The 18,883-nt window shown below is 36.8% G+C and overlaps 2 protein-coding genes across 2 annotated transcripts; both read left to right on the forward strand.

Moving 5' to 3' along the window:
* Window positions 1-14: 14 nt before the first annotated feature.
* On the forward strand, window positions 15-8,521 carry LOC140933061 (uncharacterized). The gene is made up of 9 exons (XM_073382578.1): window positions 15-312; window positions 700-781; window positions 2,066-2,128; window positions 2,573-2,618; window positions 3,308-4,295; window positions 4,455-4,576; window positions 5,197-5,255; window positions 5,989-6,075; window positions 7,068-8,521. The coding sequence occupies exons 1-9, from the start codon at window positions 169-171 to the stop codon at window positions 7,199-7,201; spliced, it is 1,725 nt and encodes a 574-aa protein (XP_073238679.1). The 5' UTR covers window positions 15-168; the 3' UTR covers window positions 7,202-8,521.
* A 4,628-nt stretch (window positions 8,522-13,149) lies between these two features.
* LOC140934439 (serine/threonine-protein kinase pim-2-like) lies at window positions 13,150-17,091 on the forward strand. Its single transcript, XM_073384065.1, has 5 exons — window positions 13,150-13,276; window positions 14,296-14,343; window positions 14,758-15,118; window positions 15,664-15,840; window positions 16,991-17,091. Exons 3-5 carry the CDS (start codon window positions 14,827-14,829, stop codon window positions 17,089-17,091), a joined length of 570 nt encoding a protein of 189 aa, XP_073240166.1. The 5' UTR covers window positions 13,150-13,276; window positions 14,296-14,343; window positions 14,758-14,826.
* Window positions 17,092-18,883: the final 1,792 nt, after the last annotated feature.

Below are 18,883 nucleotides of genomic sequence, written 5' to 3' on the forward strand. Positions count from 1 at the left end.
TTGTGACACAACATTTCGCAATTCGCTCCTCGTGGGAGAGTAGTCCATGGTAAAAACGAGGAAGTTGTGTCTTGGATATTTTGCTCTGCAGTCGTTTAATTTATTGTGCTTTCTTTTGGAAAGCTAACTATACAGGTTTTTGTTGTGAAATTATAGTGAAGAAGCGAAATGATTCAGAGCGAAGCCTTAGGAATGCCGGTGTCGCCGCTGTACCACGAGGTACAAGGTGACGTCGAACTTAAAGGATTAGAGCAAAAGACAACTCTTTTTGCGGCAAAGTTAAATGAATCTACGACTTGTGAAGGGTTAAAGGTACAAACAAATTTAGACGTTTAAAGTGAAATGTTGATTTGAATTTCTTATGGAAACATAAGAAAACAACTCGTACATGAGCTTATCATGTCGTTAATTGTTACACGTGGTTTATCGTATACGAGGCAATGTTAGTAGCTTCCATTCTTTAGGTAGGAGATAACGGCAAAGGAGTAATAAGCGAATTAGAGGTATCTTTCGATTAATAACTGGATTTTAACTCTAAACAACATAAGCTCAAAGCTTGCTCTAATAATTAGAGGTAATTAAATACACCACTGAGCTTAAAATTATTTCTTTCTGCATCGCCTGCCTAATGACTTCGTCTTTCGAGTTTTTACTGTATTTATCCGTTTGTTCACCTGTGTTTCATTTCTTTCCTTGTAGCACAAGCACACTGTGGGAAGTGATGGTAGTTCCCTGAGTCTAGCCTCAGAATATCACACCCTGCATAGTGATCGGATGGAAGGTACTCAGTTACAACACACGGCTCAGATTCATAGTACCGGTATCTCTAAAATTAGAACTACCTTTTGCGTGAACATCATACATATATTCTAAAGAAACTATACTGGATTGTTATGTTAGATGTTAGATCTTAAGAATTAGTTGCTGCTGAATGTAGTCATGTAGGAAAGTGTTGTGTTGTCAGTATACAACTAAAGGCTGGTTGTCAGTAGTCACTGAGTCAGTGTCGGAGTCATAATCAGAATCGTAGAACTTTACGATTAAGTGAAAACAGCTTTCTGATTCCACTTATGACTTTGTTATTTACAATCAAGGGAAAAGTGGTTTGTCAGAGTCGCAAACAGAAGCAGAAGAACTAAACCAGACTTGGGAATGTGCATTGTGATTGGTTTATCCTTCCCCTTCTGCTTCTGACTCCGACAATCTGACTAGGTCGTAAGCGATGGAGTCATAAGCAGAGTCGGAAGAAAATGGAAAGGTTCCGATTCTTCAGACCCCGATTCCGTCGTGCTTACGACTCTGCTTACGACTCCGATTTTTGACTTTCACGGAGTCACAAGTGCTCTTATGACTCCACTTATGACTCCGTAGTGAAGACCAGTTGTAAACTCTGACGTACCAAATCAAACAATCGGTAATCAAAATCAATTGAATTTAATCAAGCAATTAAGTTTGATTGCCCAACATGATCAAACAAAATTGATCTCACAAAAAAATGTGGCCAATCTAATACAATCAAACATTTGATTTCCAAAGTTTTGATTTGACAGTTGAAAATAAATTGTCTTGGCTGGTGTTGCAGGGAAAAATTGCTACCGGGACCCATGCGTCAATTTTTACCGCTTTCTTTGACATGGCAGGCTGACACGCATGCTGCCTGCTTGGTCTAAAATGCCTTAATCCAGACAATCAATGATACTTGACTCATTGATTATTAATCAATTGATATTTAATTGATTGCCTTTCCCCAGTTTTCAATGATCTTTCCCTTCATTGACTGGGGAACAAATAAACAAAATCTAACAGTTCAGTTCAAGTATGTTAGATCTGTTCAATAATAATATTGAACTCATAAAGGATTCCGTGTTCAATTTTACTTGATTGTGGACATCAATCAAATTCAATCAAATGATTAAGTTCTACTGATTTTGATTGAAATTTTGTTTGGTTATGTTTGATTAGGTATGTCGAGCTAAAGAAGTTGTACTTAAAATGGATTGAAATTGAATGGTTGTAGTGGACACATACACAGTCATCTAATCACAATCTGTTGATCTAAAACCAGGTATTGAGGCCAGCGATGTCAGTAATCTACTAGAGCAGTTTTTGGAATATGAAGAGAAACAAGGTAAAATTGTTCAGCCAACTTTAGGTTGATAAATGTATAGTTTTGGAGCCTGACAACGTTAAGCTCCAAGTAATGTTTAGCATTGTTGTATGGTGGGGGAAAAATGGCAAAAAAGGGAAAAGATAAATGGTGGGAGGATAGTGAAAATGTTTAAAGTGGACATCCTCAGCTAACACTCTAGTGTCTGCTTGATAAATGTTTTGATATGTGGAGGTACAATGCAAGCTTCCATGTCATTCAGGTCTGTGGTGGAAATGTTTAAGACACTCCAAGGAACTATGACTTGAAATGTTTGCTTTAATTTATTTTTTAAAATTAACCAGTTAGTACAGGACTTAATCTTGTTCCCACCATGGTGATGGTGAACATGATTAACAGTGTTTACCAGTATAAGGCAGTGGAAGTAACTTGCTTTTGTTGAATAATATTGTTCTTCCTCTCTAGGGTCTTTGGGTGGTTGTTCATCATCTAAGATTCCACTTTCCTCAATGTAAGTTAGTCTTTAGCTGTGACAGGACTTCGTTTTTTGGAGGCAATATTTTCCATAGAAGTGTTGATTTTGTTACAAATAGCTGTGGTGAGTCCTGGGACCCATCCTGTGAAGAGTTCTGAGTTCTATATGAAAGATTAATATCCTGTTTATAATAACATGGATAGTTTGTAATTGTAATTTAGGACTGAGTGGAGTCCAATTTGGTCTGTAATCGTACGAGTGGTTAACAAAATCTGCGGTCGTCTGATTTGTTTAATCACAAGTAGGATTACGGACCAAGTTGGAACAAACAAAGTTCTGTTTCCAATCATAACTATAAAAAGCTTTGTGACATTTTAGGCTTTTTTTAAATTGAAACACAAGGAATTCCAAAAGTTTTCTTTAACAGTGAGAAAAAAGCCATTTAAGTGCACACAAGTTGTACCATCTATTATTTAGGCATTATGCGCACTGTCCTGTTATCAACGTCCAGTTGATAGCCAATCAGATTTGAGAATTTTGTTATAGTTGTGATTAGTCACAAAATCGTCCAATACTGTTAAACTAAGAGTACTGAAAAAAGACTGTTATTACTATAACCCAAAAAGAATCTAAAAAAGTATTAAAATATTATTCATTGTCCTAGATCATGAATTTATGTTGTAATTCATGATGTCAACACTGACAGTTTCTTTTTAAATCTTCAGGAAGGACAAATTTCCTGCGAAGGAAACCATGGCACTCAAGATTAACTCCTTTGTAGAAGCACATGACCGGGATTTTGTCTTCTCCCATGAAACAGAGAATGATTCTGTTAATTCTGATGTACACAGTCCTGCAAGTGGAGAAACTCTAGATGTCTTTTATCTGCCGAAAAAGGAACCTTTACAAAATGGTGTGACAAAACATGAGAGCTCTGGGGACAACAAAAAATGCCTTATTGATAACCACTCAACCGACCATAATTATGCTTTTTGTGGATATCCAATGAGAAAGCCACCTCAGGATACTGCTGAAATCAAGAGTTCCACAACCATAATTACAGATTTGTCAAGACCCAGTCCACAAAAATCTGTAGACTCTGATACTGGGAATCAAATTGATGAAAAAGCGTCAGACAGGACTGACACCATCTCTAGCAAAAGACAATCAAGTTGCTTTAGAGATGACGCTGATAGGAAGAGTAGAATTCCAAAGCGTTATAGAGGTCCATACTGTGAGGACAGTTCTGATGGAGAGTGCAGTAGCTCTGATGATGATAAATGCTATGACAGGAGGCATTCCAGCCATCATGGTAGTTCAGATGTCTACAATGAAAACAGAAGAAAACAACACAAAAGGAAACCAAGTTATAGCTCTGATGAAATAAGCTGTTGTAAAAGAAGTAAACGTAGACATAGCTTATACTCAGATGACAGCTCTGATGATCAGCATTATTCCACCTCAGATGATGACAGTGGCAAAGAATACAGACGGAGATATGATCCGAGAGAATCAGAGTCTTATATGTCACAGAGACATTCAAGTGGTAGTGATGGAAATTCAAGCAGCCATAGAAGAAGGAAAAGACGTTCTGTCGGCCAAGATAATTCAGAAAGAGACAGTCATGACAGAGGAGACAAATCTGTTCGTGATATTGAAATGGAAAGGAAATTGGGCTTCAAGTTTGATCAACACATCAAAGGCACAGCAAATGTAAATGAATTTTATTTTAAAGAAACATACTCTTTTACTTTCTAAAAACCAAGTGAACAAATGTTTTTATTTGTGCTGTTCATTTATTATTTCACATTGAATTTTCAAGCTTATTGTAAATTTGGAATTGAATGTTTAGTTTGTTGTGTTTTACCTTAGGAGGAAAGACGTATTGTGTACATTGGAAAAATATCAAACAAGACAACACAAGATGACATCTGGAGAAGATTTCGTCCATTTGGTCCTATTGAAAAAGTAACTGTTCACCTTCGCGAGGAAGGGTAAGATTGACAGTTTCTTTGCACACTCAACTTTATTCACAATTGGTGTTATTATTATTATTATAAATATTATTATTACAATGGTGCAGTAATATGGTTTATAATTTACTAACAGTTTAATGTGACTTAAGTCCAACAATAATATTGTGAACATTTAAAATATGTCTCTGGAAATTAATTTTAATTTTTTGCCACCCCCAAAAAACTACTTTTTCCCCTTGCTTGTCCCAAAGACTGGGAATGAGTGAAGGATCAAAGAACGGCTGATGACAATGTGACGTCAGTTAGTTTACTCTGCCTTTGCTTCCAATTCTCGTCAATGCTTTGTGTTTTGTGGAATAAAGCTATGTAACTGACTGTAACAAAGCTATTGGTATATATGGCAAAGTAAATGAAGATTCTGAAAATTACTGGGGAGTTTTCAACAACGACAATCCTTCATATTTGGTACCGTCTTGTTAATATATTTGTACATTCTTGCAAATCATTCTACATCTTAGTTGTCAATTTGGCGGTGTGGACAGGGTGGACATCATTAATCCACAACATTACCTGTTGTGTTACCTGTAGTGTACTTGTCATGAATGGATCCTACAGCTGTTTCTTACTTTTTTCAACAGGGACAACTATGCTTTTGTGACTTTTTTTGAATACTCGTCAGCTGCTGAAGCAATTGAAAGTACGTTTAATAAATTTTTGGTGGCACATTTTGTTTTTGTTATTTTCAAGAAGGCAGACCACTGAGTATAGCTGTGGTAAAACTTTCGTAATAATAATGCCGATTGTAAAGAATCTGTTGTCCCATCATGAAGTCTCATCAAGGATATTAATTATTATTACTAAAACTCCCTAACAGCCAGCAGATTTTTAATTCTTTACTGTCAAAGGAAGTCAAGTGTACCCCAAAGATTCCTATAGTGAATTGATTATTTGAAAATTGAATTGTTAGTCATTGTAGATTTTGTGGGTCAATAATTTTTATCCTTGGGTTAAATTTTATTTCCCTTTGTTTTGGGGTATGGTAATTTATGATAAAAACAATGGCGAGGGTCACAAAACAGAGCAAGGCTTCAATTAAAGTGAGCCCTTGAGAAACAACAGAACTATTTACACATATGGCTATATAAGGACATGGAATCTATTAAATTTTCCATAAGTAGCTATATATTTAATATTTAGTGGCTAAATATATCGTGAGTATTTAAACATAACGTTAATTAGTGTATAACTCTAGTAACAGTGTACATGTAGTAGTTTGTACATTGTACAATGTACTTACTGTAGAAAATGAAGTTAAATAAAGGTACACTATGTTATTTGTCAGTTTTACTTAAGACTCAGCCATTCCTAGGACAGATACAGTAGTGATGGCAATTTAATGACTGTGCTGTTAACTTGTTGTTGATTTTAAGGAGGTAATGAAGATTCAAGGCAGCCTGTATTGGACATCTGTTTTGGTGGAAGGAGAAAGTTTTGTGGTGGAAGCTATGTTGACTTTGGTGAGTACTGGGAGCAGCCTGGAGCCTAATGTGTTGTGGTCTTGTGGGTAAACCTTTAATCCATGACTTGGGGTTGATTAAGCACTGATTTAATGAGAAGAATTAATTGGATGCAATCGTCTGTAAGGGCCTGTATAAACAGTTTCAACATAAAATTTGGAAGCAAATGGTGCTACAGTTTCAACATGTTCAACATAAGTTGTTCCACAGGGAACCCAAACCCTGTATTAGCCAAAAAATATTTAGCTGTCTTTACCCCTGTTCCCAAGTATTTATGAGTTGTTTTGCCAAGGATTTGATCGAACCTGATCAAGGCGTTTAACATCGCTGTTATCAAAATTCATTCAGCTTTTTCCACATGGTTTTTCACAGGCTTATTTTAGTCACAATTTTCTAAATTTTGAAATTTTGCTCAAAATTTAGGCTGTGCAAAAATTCACAGGTTTTTTCACTGGGAGATTTCTTGTAACAGGGTATTTAACGTATCTTTCATCCAATAGTGAGAATTAGGATCTGTACTGAGAAACGTGGTTTTTTGAGTAAGCAAACAGAATTTCCTCAAAAATACACCTCTGAAAAACCATATGAAAATTCCTGTGAACAAAATAGTGATATATTTTTTGAGAAAATTTGCAAAAGCCCTCTCTAAAATTATGTGGATAATAAAGGAAATATTGATAATAATTGTTCTCTTGATGCTGGCACCTAGTTCTTTCTTGTGCCTCAGGAAAAAACCTTGTTCCATACTGTGCACTCCTGGCCTCCAACTTGGCTATTAGGAGATATATGAATGTATTACACTGTATTTGTGAATTTTGTGTCACTTTTGAGCCATAGTCTCAAGCTCATAAGTAAATTGAAGTCTCTGTGCTTTGCTCCTATTGCTTGAAGATTTACTAATATACTGACGTTTTACAATCTTGGGGTCAACTGGTATGATATTTATTAAAATATCGACAGTATTGTTGATGGAAACGTTTTCCTGTTTTTAGACTCCAACACCAGTTACCTTGAAGAACAGGAGGTCAGCCGACCTCCCTCCTCTGATGAAATGGACTTTGATACACTTCTTCGATTGTCACAGAAAAATTTAAAAGATAGAAAAGAATCTTGCAGAGGAAGATAAAAATTCGAAAAAAATATGTAACGAAACAATGCGATAAAATTGACAGTTAATTGCAATTGACGGGTTGTAAGTAGACTATTTGTATGAATTTCTAAAACTTATGAAATTTTCAGATATTGAAGAAAAATTAGTTGTCCTGAGCTGAAGATGTGGTGAACTGAAGATACATGTACATTGTACTTTAAAAAAAATTACGCAAACCAACTTATCAAACCAACTCGGTGAGCTGCAAGCGAAACGATGCATTTGACTGGGTTTTTTCTAGAAAGCGGCATTGCATAATTTCTGCGATTAAAAAAAAAATTGGCAAGAAATTTCTGTAAGTGCAGCAAATGGGGTGCTAAAACAATCTGAAACAAAGATCCCAGTACCGGTTATAAATGTACACGTTCTTCAGGGAGAAACCAGGCGGGAGGTGTGATCGCATCTTTCATGGTTGTGAGAACGCTAAAAGTAAAAAAACTGAAATGACAATTTTGAAAGCAATTTTATCAATTACTGGTGTTGAAAATGATATAACTAGAAAAATTTAAAATTGTATGACAGCAATAAAAACAATGAAAGGGAGTAGATTAAAGAAGAAAATTAATTTCAAAGCAAATGGTAGAAAAACAATTCAAATACCTTAGCCCTCTTTCTTGTAAAATGGCGTTTGCTATTCAGTTTCAGTAGAGGGTCCTCCTATTTGAATAAACCCTAAAATTAATTGACATCGTTATCTTTTCACTGAGGCTCTGGTACATTTTACTTTTTTTGAAGCTAGTTAATCATATGAAGGTGAGATGTAAGATCTATTCTTGTTTGGTTTGTGTAATTTTGACAATTGTTAGAAGTAAATTATTATTATCATTAATTATATTTTATATTATAATTCGTCACTACAGTGTAGTGCTTCATCAAAAGATGTTACAATAGTAATAAAACGTATTTTTTCCAGTCTTTGTTATTATGAAGAGTGAAATCAGAGAATTTGTATTTTTTTCACCTAATAATACATTTGCAATGATGTAACCGGTATCAAATCGGTACAATACAATATATTTCGAGCGCTTAATTGTGGAAGTGAATAATGGAAGCTAACAGTGCAATGCCCTGATATTTAATTAGTTTTAGTTTTAGTAGGCTACTAGTTGGTTAAACAAGCGATGGTCATGATCTGTCGAGTATTTAAATATTCGTTACAGCACGGTACATTTGCGGAAATTTTTCATCACTTACGTGATATTTAGAATTTACTATTTTGCAGATTAATTAACCGTAAATGAGAAATTTGAAATAGTAGTTTGCTCTGCTGAAGTGAAAATAAATCCTTGTCATTTACATCATTTGTATGTTTTTTACTTTTCTCGTGGAGAAAAACTCGTGTTGTCTCTTTTGTCTCTTTTATCATCTTTCGGCGCATTTTGTTGCACGAAGACTGTCCACCTTCGCCTGCGAGAACAGACACCTTTTTCGGCTGAAAAAGGCGTCTGCTCTCACAGGCTGTTGGACGCAAATACAACTGGCGGTGCTTGCGAATTTTTAGCCTGCGTAGCGCACGGGTCCTTTTTTTGTGTGTTCTTTGTTTGTGTTTCATGAACGAAAGCTACGGTAAAAAGGACAACAAAGAAGTGCAAAAAATGCCTGTCTTGCAGCAAATCATATTGTTGCTAGCCTTCCCTCCCACGCACACGTAGGAACGAGGAGAAAGAAGGAAGTCCCGCTCCCCCATCGTTTTCTGACCTCCGTTAAGCTTTCGCGCGGCTGTATCCTTTTATGAAACACACTAAAGCTCGATTTCATATGTTCGCTACGATGGCTGCGATCAGTGAAAAATTTGGTTCCAGTGATCTTCGCGATTGATGGTTTCCATCAACCTCGTCCCTTAAGGTCTTCTAGTTTGCCAAAATGAGGAACCTTATCACCGTCATACTGAAAAACAAGAGCACCCTGAGGACGAGGTTGGGTTCGTTGTTGCAAGAATTGTTGCAATCCAACTTCTCGTTGCATGGTTGGGATCCAAGTTGGGGTCGCTGAGAAAGTATCGCGGAGACCTGGATCTGAGAACATCGTTCGCGCCATTGTTCGCCATTCTTCAAATTCAACACCGGTACCGCTGTCACATTGATATGCATGGGCATCCCCGCATTTTGGGCATCCTATCCCCAAAACCCTATATCTAGTGATACATCTCCTGTAACCCTAACCCTAACCCAAACCGCTAAGGTAATCCAGTATAAGAAGGGGATGCCCATATCGCTAGGGGTTTTGGGAATGAGGATGCCCATGCATCTCACTGTAACACTGCCTCTCTTCCAGAACCAGATCTAGACGGGACGGGACGGCACGGATTCTTTTTTCTGACTTAGGCTGTTCTCGTGTCTAAAGTTTTTCTCAGTCTGATCAGGACTCGGGTCGAATTTTTCCCAAACTGATTCCCAGCAATTGTTTTTCTTGTGCTACAGTCTCTATATTCTGTGGAAAATTTGTTGTCAAAGCCAGTCGTATTTTTGTACTTCTTCTACAAAACATTGATAGTGAAAAAGAGCCAAATCCAATGATCGGCGTGTTAAAAAGCCATTGTTGATTTGCCAATCAGTATGAAACGAAGAGTGGAGAGCGGTTCCATATGATCGCTAAAATGTGAAATGTCAAATAATTTACGTAAAACGGCTGTTCTGAAAAAAAATATGACTTGTAAACCGCCAAAGCTACACAGCAAAGGATTTTACTAACATGAGTTTTGGGGGGAACGTAACTGCGCTTAAATTTCTCCAGACATGTTGTCCAGACACTAGCTCGCTTTAGATTTTCCATATATTTGTCTGAAATTTTTCTAGGGAAATTTTGGTCGTCAGGAAAAGAAAATTTTATAGATAAATATATAGAAAACTTTAAGAAGTGGTTCTAGCGCATGTAGCTGCATGTAACTCCCTCGAATTTTTCAGTAGAATCGTTAGGAGTGAAGCTTTTGTTTACAATATAAATGAACGTCAGCTATAACAAGATTCTTATCTTGTTAATAGCTCACAGTCCTTACCTTCATTTTTCGGATTTATGTGAAAGCCTAACTTGGTTGAAAGGGTTTTGGTTGCTTAGATTATTACAGCAGTTCCATTAGCTGTTTTGGTCTCTTTTTCAGGTTTTTAGACTATGAAAAGGAAAGGCAATGGACATGAATGGAAGGGATGAAATAAATGTCAAAATGATCGTTTAGACACCAATCTCAAAAAGTCGGATTCGAAAAAAGGCGCGAATCAGGTAGGTATCGGCCGTGTGACCTTGGCTTTCATTGGCGGAGAAATGCTAACTCTAAAGTTCATACTTTATCATGATCATCTATAGGAGAAAATATAGAAACTGAGAACAAAGTACTGTTCTGAGAACGTTTAACTACTGGTACAACTATGTTTCTATACGGCATAATACTTATTCAAGAGAAGACAATTTGTTTATGCTGTTACGGCAGAAAAAAAAAACAGAACAACAAAAACAGACAATGGATATATGACCAACGTACTCGTTTGGAACGGAGGACCTCAGTATAGCAATGAGTTTCTAACCACTAGTTCAGGTAATGAGCAGTCTGTTTTAGTGTTTTGTTGTTGTTGTTTTTACCTTGCATGAAGTACGGCTAGATGAACGGGTTTTTGCTGTGGTTCTTTCAGTCACTCAGCATTATATCAAATTATAAGCTTACTATTTCAGTCGCTTGCATGTTTTCCTAAAATCTACCTATATTTAAAATTTATTGACTGTTTGAGGCGATGTAGACTTTCGTCATTTTTATATGCAAGCTTAAATATACTTCCCAGGAACGAAGGATGGTTTATCCCGGCGAAAGCCATAAAGAATTGTTTCGTTTGTTTTTATTTCTTTTAAAAGACAGTTATCGATGTTAGAATGAAGTTCTAAGCTCATATCTAGTAAACGTTGGCACGAAATAATTCCTACTATCAAAAACCTTTGTGAAAAACGATATAAAAGAAAGACTCTGAGGGGGCGAACGCTCTAGTTATAATTAACTTCTTGGACAATTAATTTAGTGCTCATTGTATTCTTTAAACTAGACTGATATAAACTCAAATTGCGGCGGATAAAATGGCATTTTTATTTCAACATGCACTTTTTTTATCTTTTATTAAATCAGGAAAATAACTTGAAAAATCGTGTCAATCGTACAGTAAAAAAATCGAAAGGTGACCATGAAAAAACTGTCCTGCTCACTCACTCACTTGAACCTACGCCCTGTCCAAGTTCGGAAAGGGGACGTCGACAACTCAAAAAGCATACTAATTTTTTGCGTGTCGGATTTTAACAGTTAATGCGATTTTTTTTCATTGATGCCTTAAAATATTTAAATATTCCAGTTTTACTCCATACAACCATGGATACAACTGGAAACCCTCGATGACAAAAAATATAACGTTTTTATTGCACGCGCACTTTTATGGCTTCTAAAGCGCGAGCAAAACGTCATAAAGGGCAGACTGGTTTGTTTTTTGAAGTTAACCATAGAAACAATCATTTGCCCTCAAGTTGTTTTGCCGCAATTTCATGAGAGAATTTCAGTCTTTAAATTGTTGGCGCTGTTGTTGATTCATTTTGCGAATTTATCAGTGATGTCTAACGAAGTTTTGCATAAGCAAAGCTTAAAGAGAAAGCGTCAATCGTCCAGTAAAACTGAACGAAAACGACCACGCTTAGCTGAAGAGAAAACTCCCAGCTCAAAGACTCACAATTGTGAGGACACGCCGTGTCTGGATGTTAAGACACCGAAGACAGCCAAAAGAGTAAGTCTTTATATCAACGAATTAAAGAATTACCACTGTTTGCTGAAATCTGAAAAATTTCAAAACACTTCTGAAACACTCATTGTTTTAGTCTGAAACTTAAAGATTTTCTTCAGTTTTCCTGTACATGCATGGGAGCGGTTTTAAGTTTGTAAGAAAATGTCTTTCGCTCTCTTGGTATTTTTTTACTTGTCGGATACCTTGAAAAATTCATTTAAATGCTACGGTTAGGCTATTTTTGAAAGTAATGAATATGATATTCTTAAAGTCAGTTTTTCTGTATCTCTGAGCCCATGTCGTTTCTCATGGTTTCTCTACACAGGTCTGTTTCAGTGAGACAAGACCCAATGTAAGCCTGAAAAAGAACAGGTAACGATTTTCGCTTAAGAATCAATATTTCATCGAATACTTTCCTTGACTTTCTTCAACATTCTAATTGCTGTCGTTTTCTTACAGGCAAAGCCTAAGAAAGGCCTGGAGCGAAACAACAAAAGATTTGGTCGACACGCAAGATGTTTCCAAAGAAAAACTTTGCCTCGACCCCAAAGTAAGTGCCAGTATTTTTTGTCACAAGAAAACTGTCCACTTTACTGTTTTTTTTTATTATTATTTAAAACTTGTCATGTTGTATAAAGTGAACCCGTGGAACGAAGATTCAGACAGCTCCAAGCTCCAACAATTCCCTTGACTTCCCGTTGTTGTCCAGCTGAGCGAAGCTATAAGCAGTAACAAAACTTCAAGAGAATATAAAGACAGTATTCTTTTCCTTGTAATCGCTACAACTGTTAATGACTTAAGTTTAATAGGCGTATGAGTTTTGTGAAAAGCTAAACTTTGTCTCTCTATGAAAAAGAAGATTTAACTCGTTTTTGGCCATTAACCGATGGTGGTGATTACTATAAAGCGGGACGGGGGGCTTCTATGAGACAGGGCTTCTGATAGGTCGGGGAAGAAAAAGTCAAATTTCGCGCGATTTTTAGGGACAAATTTGCGGAAAAATCGGCCGATTTCGTGGGAATTTCGAGGGAGTTTTCAGGGCAAACTTCACCCAAAAGCAATCTTGAATTCGAACAATTGATCACGGTGGGCAATATTAGTTCGTTATCCAGTGAATTATTTTTCTCATTTTTGCACTTCAGAATTGTAATGACTTTCTCCCTTTTAATTTAGGTAAAAAACTGGTTTAATAAAGCAGAACAAGAAACATGGACCTATTCTTCCACCTCAAGTGGCTCAGGTTCATTCCACGCTGAAGGAGAAAAAACTAATCACTCAGAATTTATCAGGAAAATCAGCTCAGACCGTAAGTAAAATATCAGCGAAAAAAGGAGAATTAAGGAAATATATACGATATCCGGCCCTTAAATAACTTGCTGTAACTCTTTGTCACCATCTTCAACCAGAATTTTGAATTATTACACGCCATAATTGTCACTGTAAAGTCAGTAAAAATTCTGAGAAGTAATCCTTTGAATTTTGTCTTTCAGATCGTTTTGCTAGATACGTAATCGGAGATCTGATCGGTTATGGCTCCTTTGGCCTCGTTGTCGCCGCTACACGAAAAACAGATGGAGCACCGGTATGAAAATAAATCCGCACCTGTTTTAACTTTCAGTTGTAAACACCTATTCATCCTGGAATTCAAATACGTGGTCTTTTTTCCTTAATGTAAGTCGGCCAAAAATCAGCCCGCCTGTGAAATTGCTTACCGCCTAGTTCATGCACCTGCATTTTTTATGAGGCTGATTAGCCACTTCACTGGCAATTGACAATGATTTTGTCAGAGAATACAGGCGAAAGTAAAGAGATACTATAAGAATCTTAAAAAGAGGTCAAGATATTACTGTCGACAACCAACTGCAGTTTCAACAATCAAATTCGGAAACATAATTATTATGAGGGATTTTCACAAATCTATTAGAAGTTGCTGGTGTCTCTTCGTTCTCTTACCAACTACGAAAAAACTTTCGAAAAAGTTGATCCAAAATATAATACCTCAAACCTTGCGAAATCAAAAGTATGCTGACTTGCCGTAAATTTTATACAATTTTTGCGCACGCGTTTTGGAATTTAGAAACGTTGTTTTTTAGGAGGCGGGGTAACCGGAGTACCCGGAGAAAAATTGACGTCTTAGAGCAGAGAAAAGGGGCAGAGAACAGATTCGAGCCCGGGCCAGTTCACATTGCAGTGCCAACTGTTCTTCTTGCTCCCCAAACTTATGTTGCCTTAATCATCCATATTATTATATTATCTGTCTGGGTGTCTTATGATCTTTGATAACAAGAAAGTTTTACGATAATTTCTTTTTTTCCTGTCCTTCAGGTCGCAATAAAGTTCGTTTCAAAGGAGTCTGTTCACGAGTTTAAAGTGGTGAGTTTTACACTGCACATGTTTGGGCAGTTAAATGGAACGAGATATCATGATAATGGCTACACTGGAAAATTTGGAAGAGTAACGGGAAAACCCCTTGGCATTTTCTATTACCGAACCGTAGCCTCAGAAACACTTGATTTTACGTATCTTGTACTTACAATAAGTTATCTGATACAAAAGACAAGGCTGAAAAGTACAATGTGTCCTTCACTTGAAAACAAGCGACTACAAATATTTTTTATGTCCTGATGAGCGCCATTTGTTAGATCCAAACAAAATATAGTCCTTCGGTAGCAAAACTAGACCTTAAATTTACACTGCAACAATTCTCCTTCAAACCGGGTCACGTTAAGAAAACTAATCCAGCAGTTTAAAGAAACTAAAGCTAACCATTTCCTGTTCTCTATGCAGATTAATGGCAGACCAGTTCCAGCTGAGGCCTATCTTCAAAACAAGACACGCCACCGTTACGTGATCAGGATGTACGAACTTTTTACAACGAACGAACACTACGTTTATGTGATGGAAAGACCAGAAATTTGCAAAGACTTGTTTGACATCCTTCAGGTCAGGGCGACACTGACAGAGAACGAAGCGAGAAGGTACTTCTCTCAGATCTTGAAGGCTAATATTTGCTGCGAGGAAAATGGCGTCCTCCATAGAGATCTTAAACCAGAAAACATCCTGGTTGATATGCTCCATGACGAAGCTAAGCTCATTGATTTTGGGTTGGCTTCTGAAGTCCAAGAGGAACCTTTCCTGAAATTTAGAGGTATGAATAAGCTTTCTTAAATGCATTCCAACCTAAAGGTACGGGAAAACGGGCAACAAAAAATGTGCAACTTGTTTTGTGACTTGGCTGCAAAACGAGTTGAATGGCGATGTTGCTCATTTCATCACCCACGAAAAAAAAACTTGGAAAAACTTGGAACCTTAGTTTGTTGCAAGACAGGCTCGAATGTGGGTCGGTTAAAACGCGTTACATCGCTATTTAACTTGTTTTGAAGCAATGTTGCAAAACAAGTTGCACGTTTTTTGTTGCCGATTTTACTTTAGCTTAACACGTTGTCTCATGACTTATGAGTGTAAGCTTACAGTGAGAGGAAAATATGCGAATTGAGCCAGCAAGAAAACAGCGCGAATATTTTGTTATTTTTCACTCTTTAGGCTAGTTTATCAGAATACTGAATACTGAAATAATTTTACCTAATGGTTGCTTTAATTATAATAATTCTTAATGTGGTGAAACATAACTGAAACCAGCGTTTAGCGACGCATAAAAATGATAAAAAACTTTTTCATTTGCTGATTGTTTAGGTACCAAAGCTTACACACCACCCGAGTACTTTAGTACAGGGAAGTATGACGGATGTCAAGGAACAGTGTGGCAACTGGGAATTTTGTTGGTTGAGATGTTATCTCCAGTCATGGCGTTTGATAAACCTGAGCAAGCTCTAACAGCGGCACCTAGAATCCCAGAAAATCTCTCCCCAGGTCAGTATGAAATGGAAAATACAAGCTTCTCTCTCTCATCTGATTGGTTGAGTCGAGAGCTCATTACGGAATGGCTGCTAGTAACTCAGCAATCTCGTTCCCAGAGGCTGTGATCCTTGTGGTCAGCACTAAGGATCACTAACCTCTGGAAGAATCCGAAAAGACCCATATGTAATTGGCCGATAAAAACGTATTCGTCACATAAAAATACTGCAACTTTGCAAATCAAAAAACTGTGAGCACATGACGGGTCATTTGCGTACACACCAATCTTATACTACTTGAAACAGTTAAGAAAAAGTTTATCTCCATAGAACACGAAACAACGCTACGATGTCATTTTGTTCAGAAATTTACCTTATTTTTGAAAGTCATTCTAATGCCACTTTTTCTGAGATTCATACATGACAGATGAGTGTGTCGCGATGACGAGCGAATGTTTTAGTCGCGACGTTTTTTTTCGGTCTTCTTGAACAGTCCTTTCTAGTTCTTTCTTCAGTATTAAATACATCGATCAGAGTTCACGCTAAGAAAAACAAAAATGCTTTGAAACGAGTAAATTATAACAATGTGCGAGCAAGGCCAAATTCCCTCAAGAACTTCTGTTGGTCAAATTGGTGAACAACTTTACGCAGGCACAATTAGACCGGACCAGGATTTTGAGGTTCCGGTTTTGGATTCTTTCAGAGCTGGATGAGGATAACGCGGGCTCTGGGGACGAGGTTGATTGGACCAGATTGATCACAGCTCAGACTCGGCTATATGGCATGCGCCGTTGTCGCCTTGCATTCTCTTATGTTTTCATGACAGAGTCGAAATACAGCCTGCGATGAAAGCGGGTTTTTTACTATTATGTGACGTTATGGACGAGAACTTTTAAAAACAAACTGAAGAAACACCTTTTTACTTAACCTTTTTCCCCCGATCCCCCTTCCTTTTTTCCTTTTTTTTTCTTCATTACCTTATAAATACATATTATTGTTTAAACTATCTCAATAAATATTCGGTGTTTTTTGTAATTTGGCTAACGCTGCATGAAAGTTGGTGAAATAACAATAAAATATCACATCTACCGACTTTTTGATAAACGTTCATGACTACAATACAGCTGTAAATCACTAAATGCTGTAATTTTTTGGTATCTTTACAGAAGTCAAGAACCTGATATCTGCGCTTCTTAATGTTGAACCAACAAATCGCCCAACAATGTCTGAAGCTCTTATGCATCCCTGGTTTGCCATGCTAGACTGACTTTCTCTCTCTTCATATAAACAAACAATCAATTATTACGACTAGAAAACTTTAAAAGCTGTTTGAAATCGATACTTCCTACTCTTTCTGCGTCATGCTTAAAAGAAAACTGTTTGACTGAAAAGCTACGTTTGCCATGTTCTGTCGGGAGATGAAGATCGGGGGAATTAGAGAGAGAAAGCCGTTACCTGAAACTGTGTTATGAACGTAACAAAGGACAAGAAGCTTTCAACTGTAGAAACGTATGAAGAGACTGAATGTTTTAAAGTATATTAATAAGGCCCGAAGTTACGCTTCAAAAACATCATAAACGATGACCTCATAATCAATATTTCCTGAACTGCTGGACTGTTAAAGACTTTTTAGCCTTATACGTTTTAAAATTATAATTTGGTATCAAAGTTTCCGAAGGGTGGATTCATTTGCTGTCGCATTTGCCCTCTGGAATTTTTCATTGTAGGCTGTGTGCTTAAGAACACCAAAAATTTTAATTGGCAAATACGCGTATGCTGCAAAGGAGTCCATCCTTACCAACAAATTTTGAGTTTCTAGAAACGCATGAGAAATTACAAAGAAGACGATAAACTTTTTGAGTATGTTAACACTGGTCTATTTACGAACTTATACAAGCGCGTGCCTTCATACTTTGGGTGGATTCATTTGCAGCATACGCGTATAGCAGAGTGTCGTATTTGTCTGCTGAATTTTTTATTGTTTTGAACTTTAAAACAATAAAAAATTCCAGCAGGCAAATACGACACTGAGCTATACGCGTATGCTGCAAATGAATCCACCCAAAATTTGTCTCCTTTTTCTTTTTAAAAAATTATACTCGATAGCTAAGTCGAGTGCAACTACCAGAATTCAAGTTTATCTTTATACGATTTTTTATAGCTGTAAAAAAATACTGTATACCTGGGGGTAAAAGTTTATCAAGCAAGCTTTTGGCAGTTTTGGTGAAACTGACATACGGCCAATGGGTTTAATAATGCCTGGGGCACTGTCACGGGAATTCCTGAGACTCATTCGATGAACGACAATCTTTACGTGAACGACTCCTGCAACATTAAGCAAGAGCAGACTTGAAGCAAATTTTTTGAGGGAAAGGAAACAGTTTATATGACGTATTCTTTTCCCATACTTTCAACTATAGCTAATAAAAGACAACTATCAAAAAAGTCGTTTCAGTGCTATATATACAGAGCATTTAATTTATTCCATTGGTGTAATATATACATAATTGGGTTTTTGGACATCCCGTTGCAGGGCCTATTATCGTTATGAATGGCGTCTCATGTAGGTCTGCCCCAGCAACAAGTTTTTATTTTGATCTAGCCACTTTTAATTTTCAGCTCTGAGATAATTAAATGAATCCACTGTTTATGTAATGAAAAATATATTAAGAAAGTTGACACTTAGAATTACTGTAATTTGATTCAATAAATAGATAAAAATACTATTATTATTATTATTATTATTATTTACAAATTTATTTATTGCTAGTTAGAAATAGAATATAATTAATAAAATCAGGAGCTCCAGATATAATGTAATAAAATATATTGATACCTGGCTCTGTTTCTTTTTGTCTCTTAATTGTATTTATCAGTATTAACCTAAACCGTAAACTTCGTGAAGGGTTTTAGGAGGGCTTATAAACAGGGGGAGAGGGAGGGGGAAGGGAGGCTTATGACCGGATGTATTTTTTGTTTACAGGTAGATGGTCCTTTAACCGTGGGGGAAGGGGCGCTTGTACGTGGGGAGGACTTACAAGCGGAAGTTTAGTGTATTG

Source organism: Porites lutea, chromosome 4, assembly GCF_958299795.1.
Source record: "Porites lutea chromosome 4, jaPorLute2.1, whole genome shotgun sequence".
Lineage (NCBI taxonomy): Eukaryota > Metazoa > Cnidaria > Anthozoa > Scleractinia > Poritidae > Porites > Porites lutea.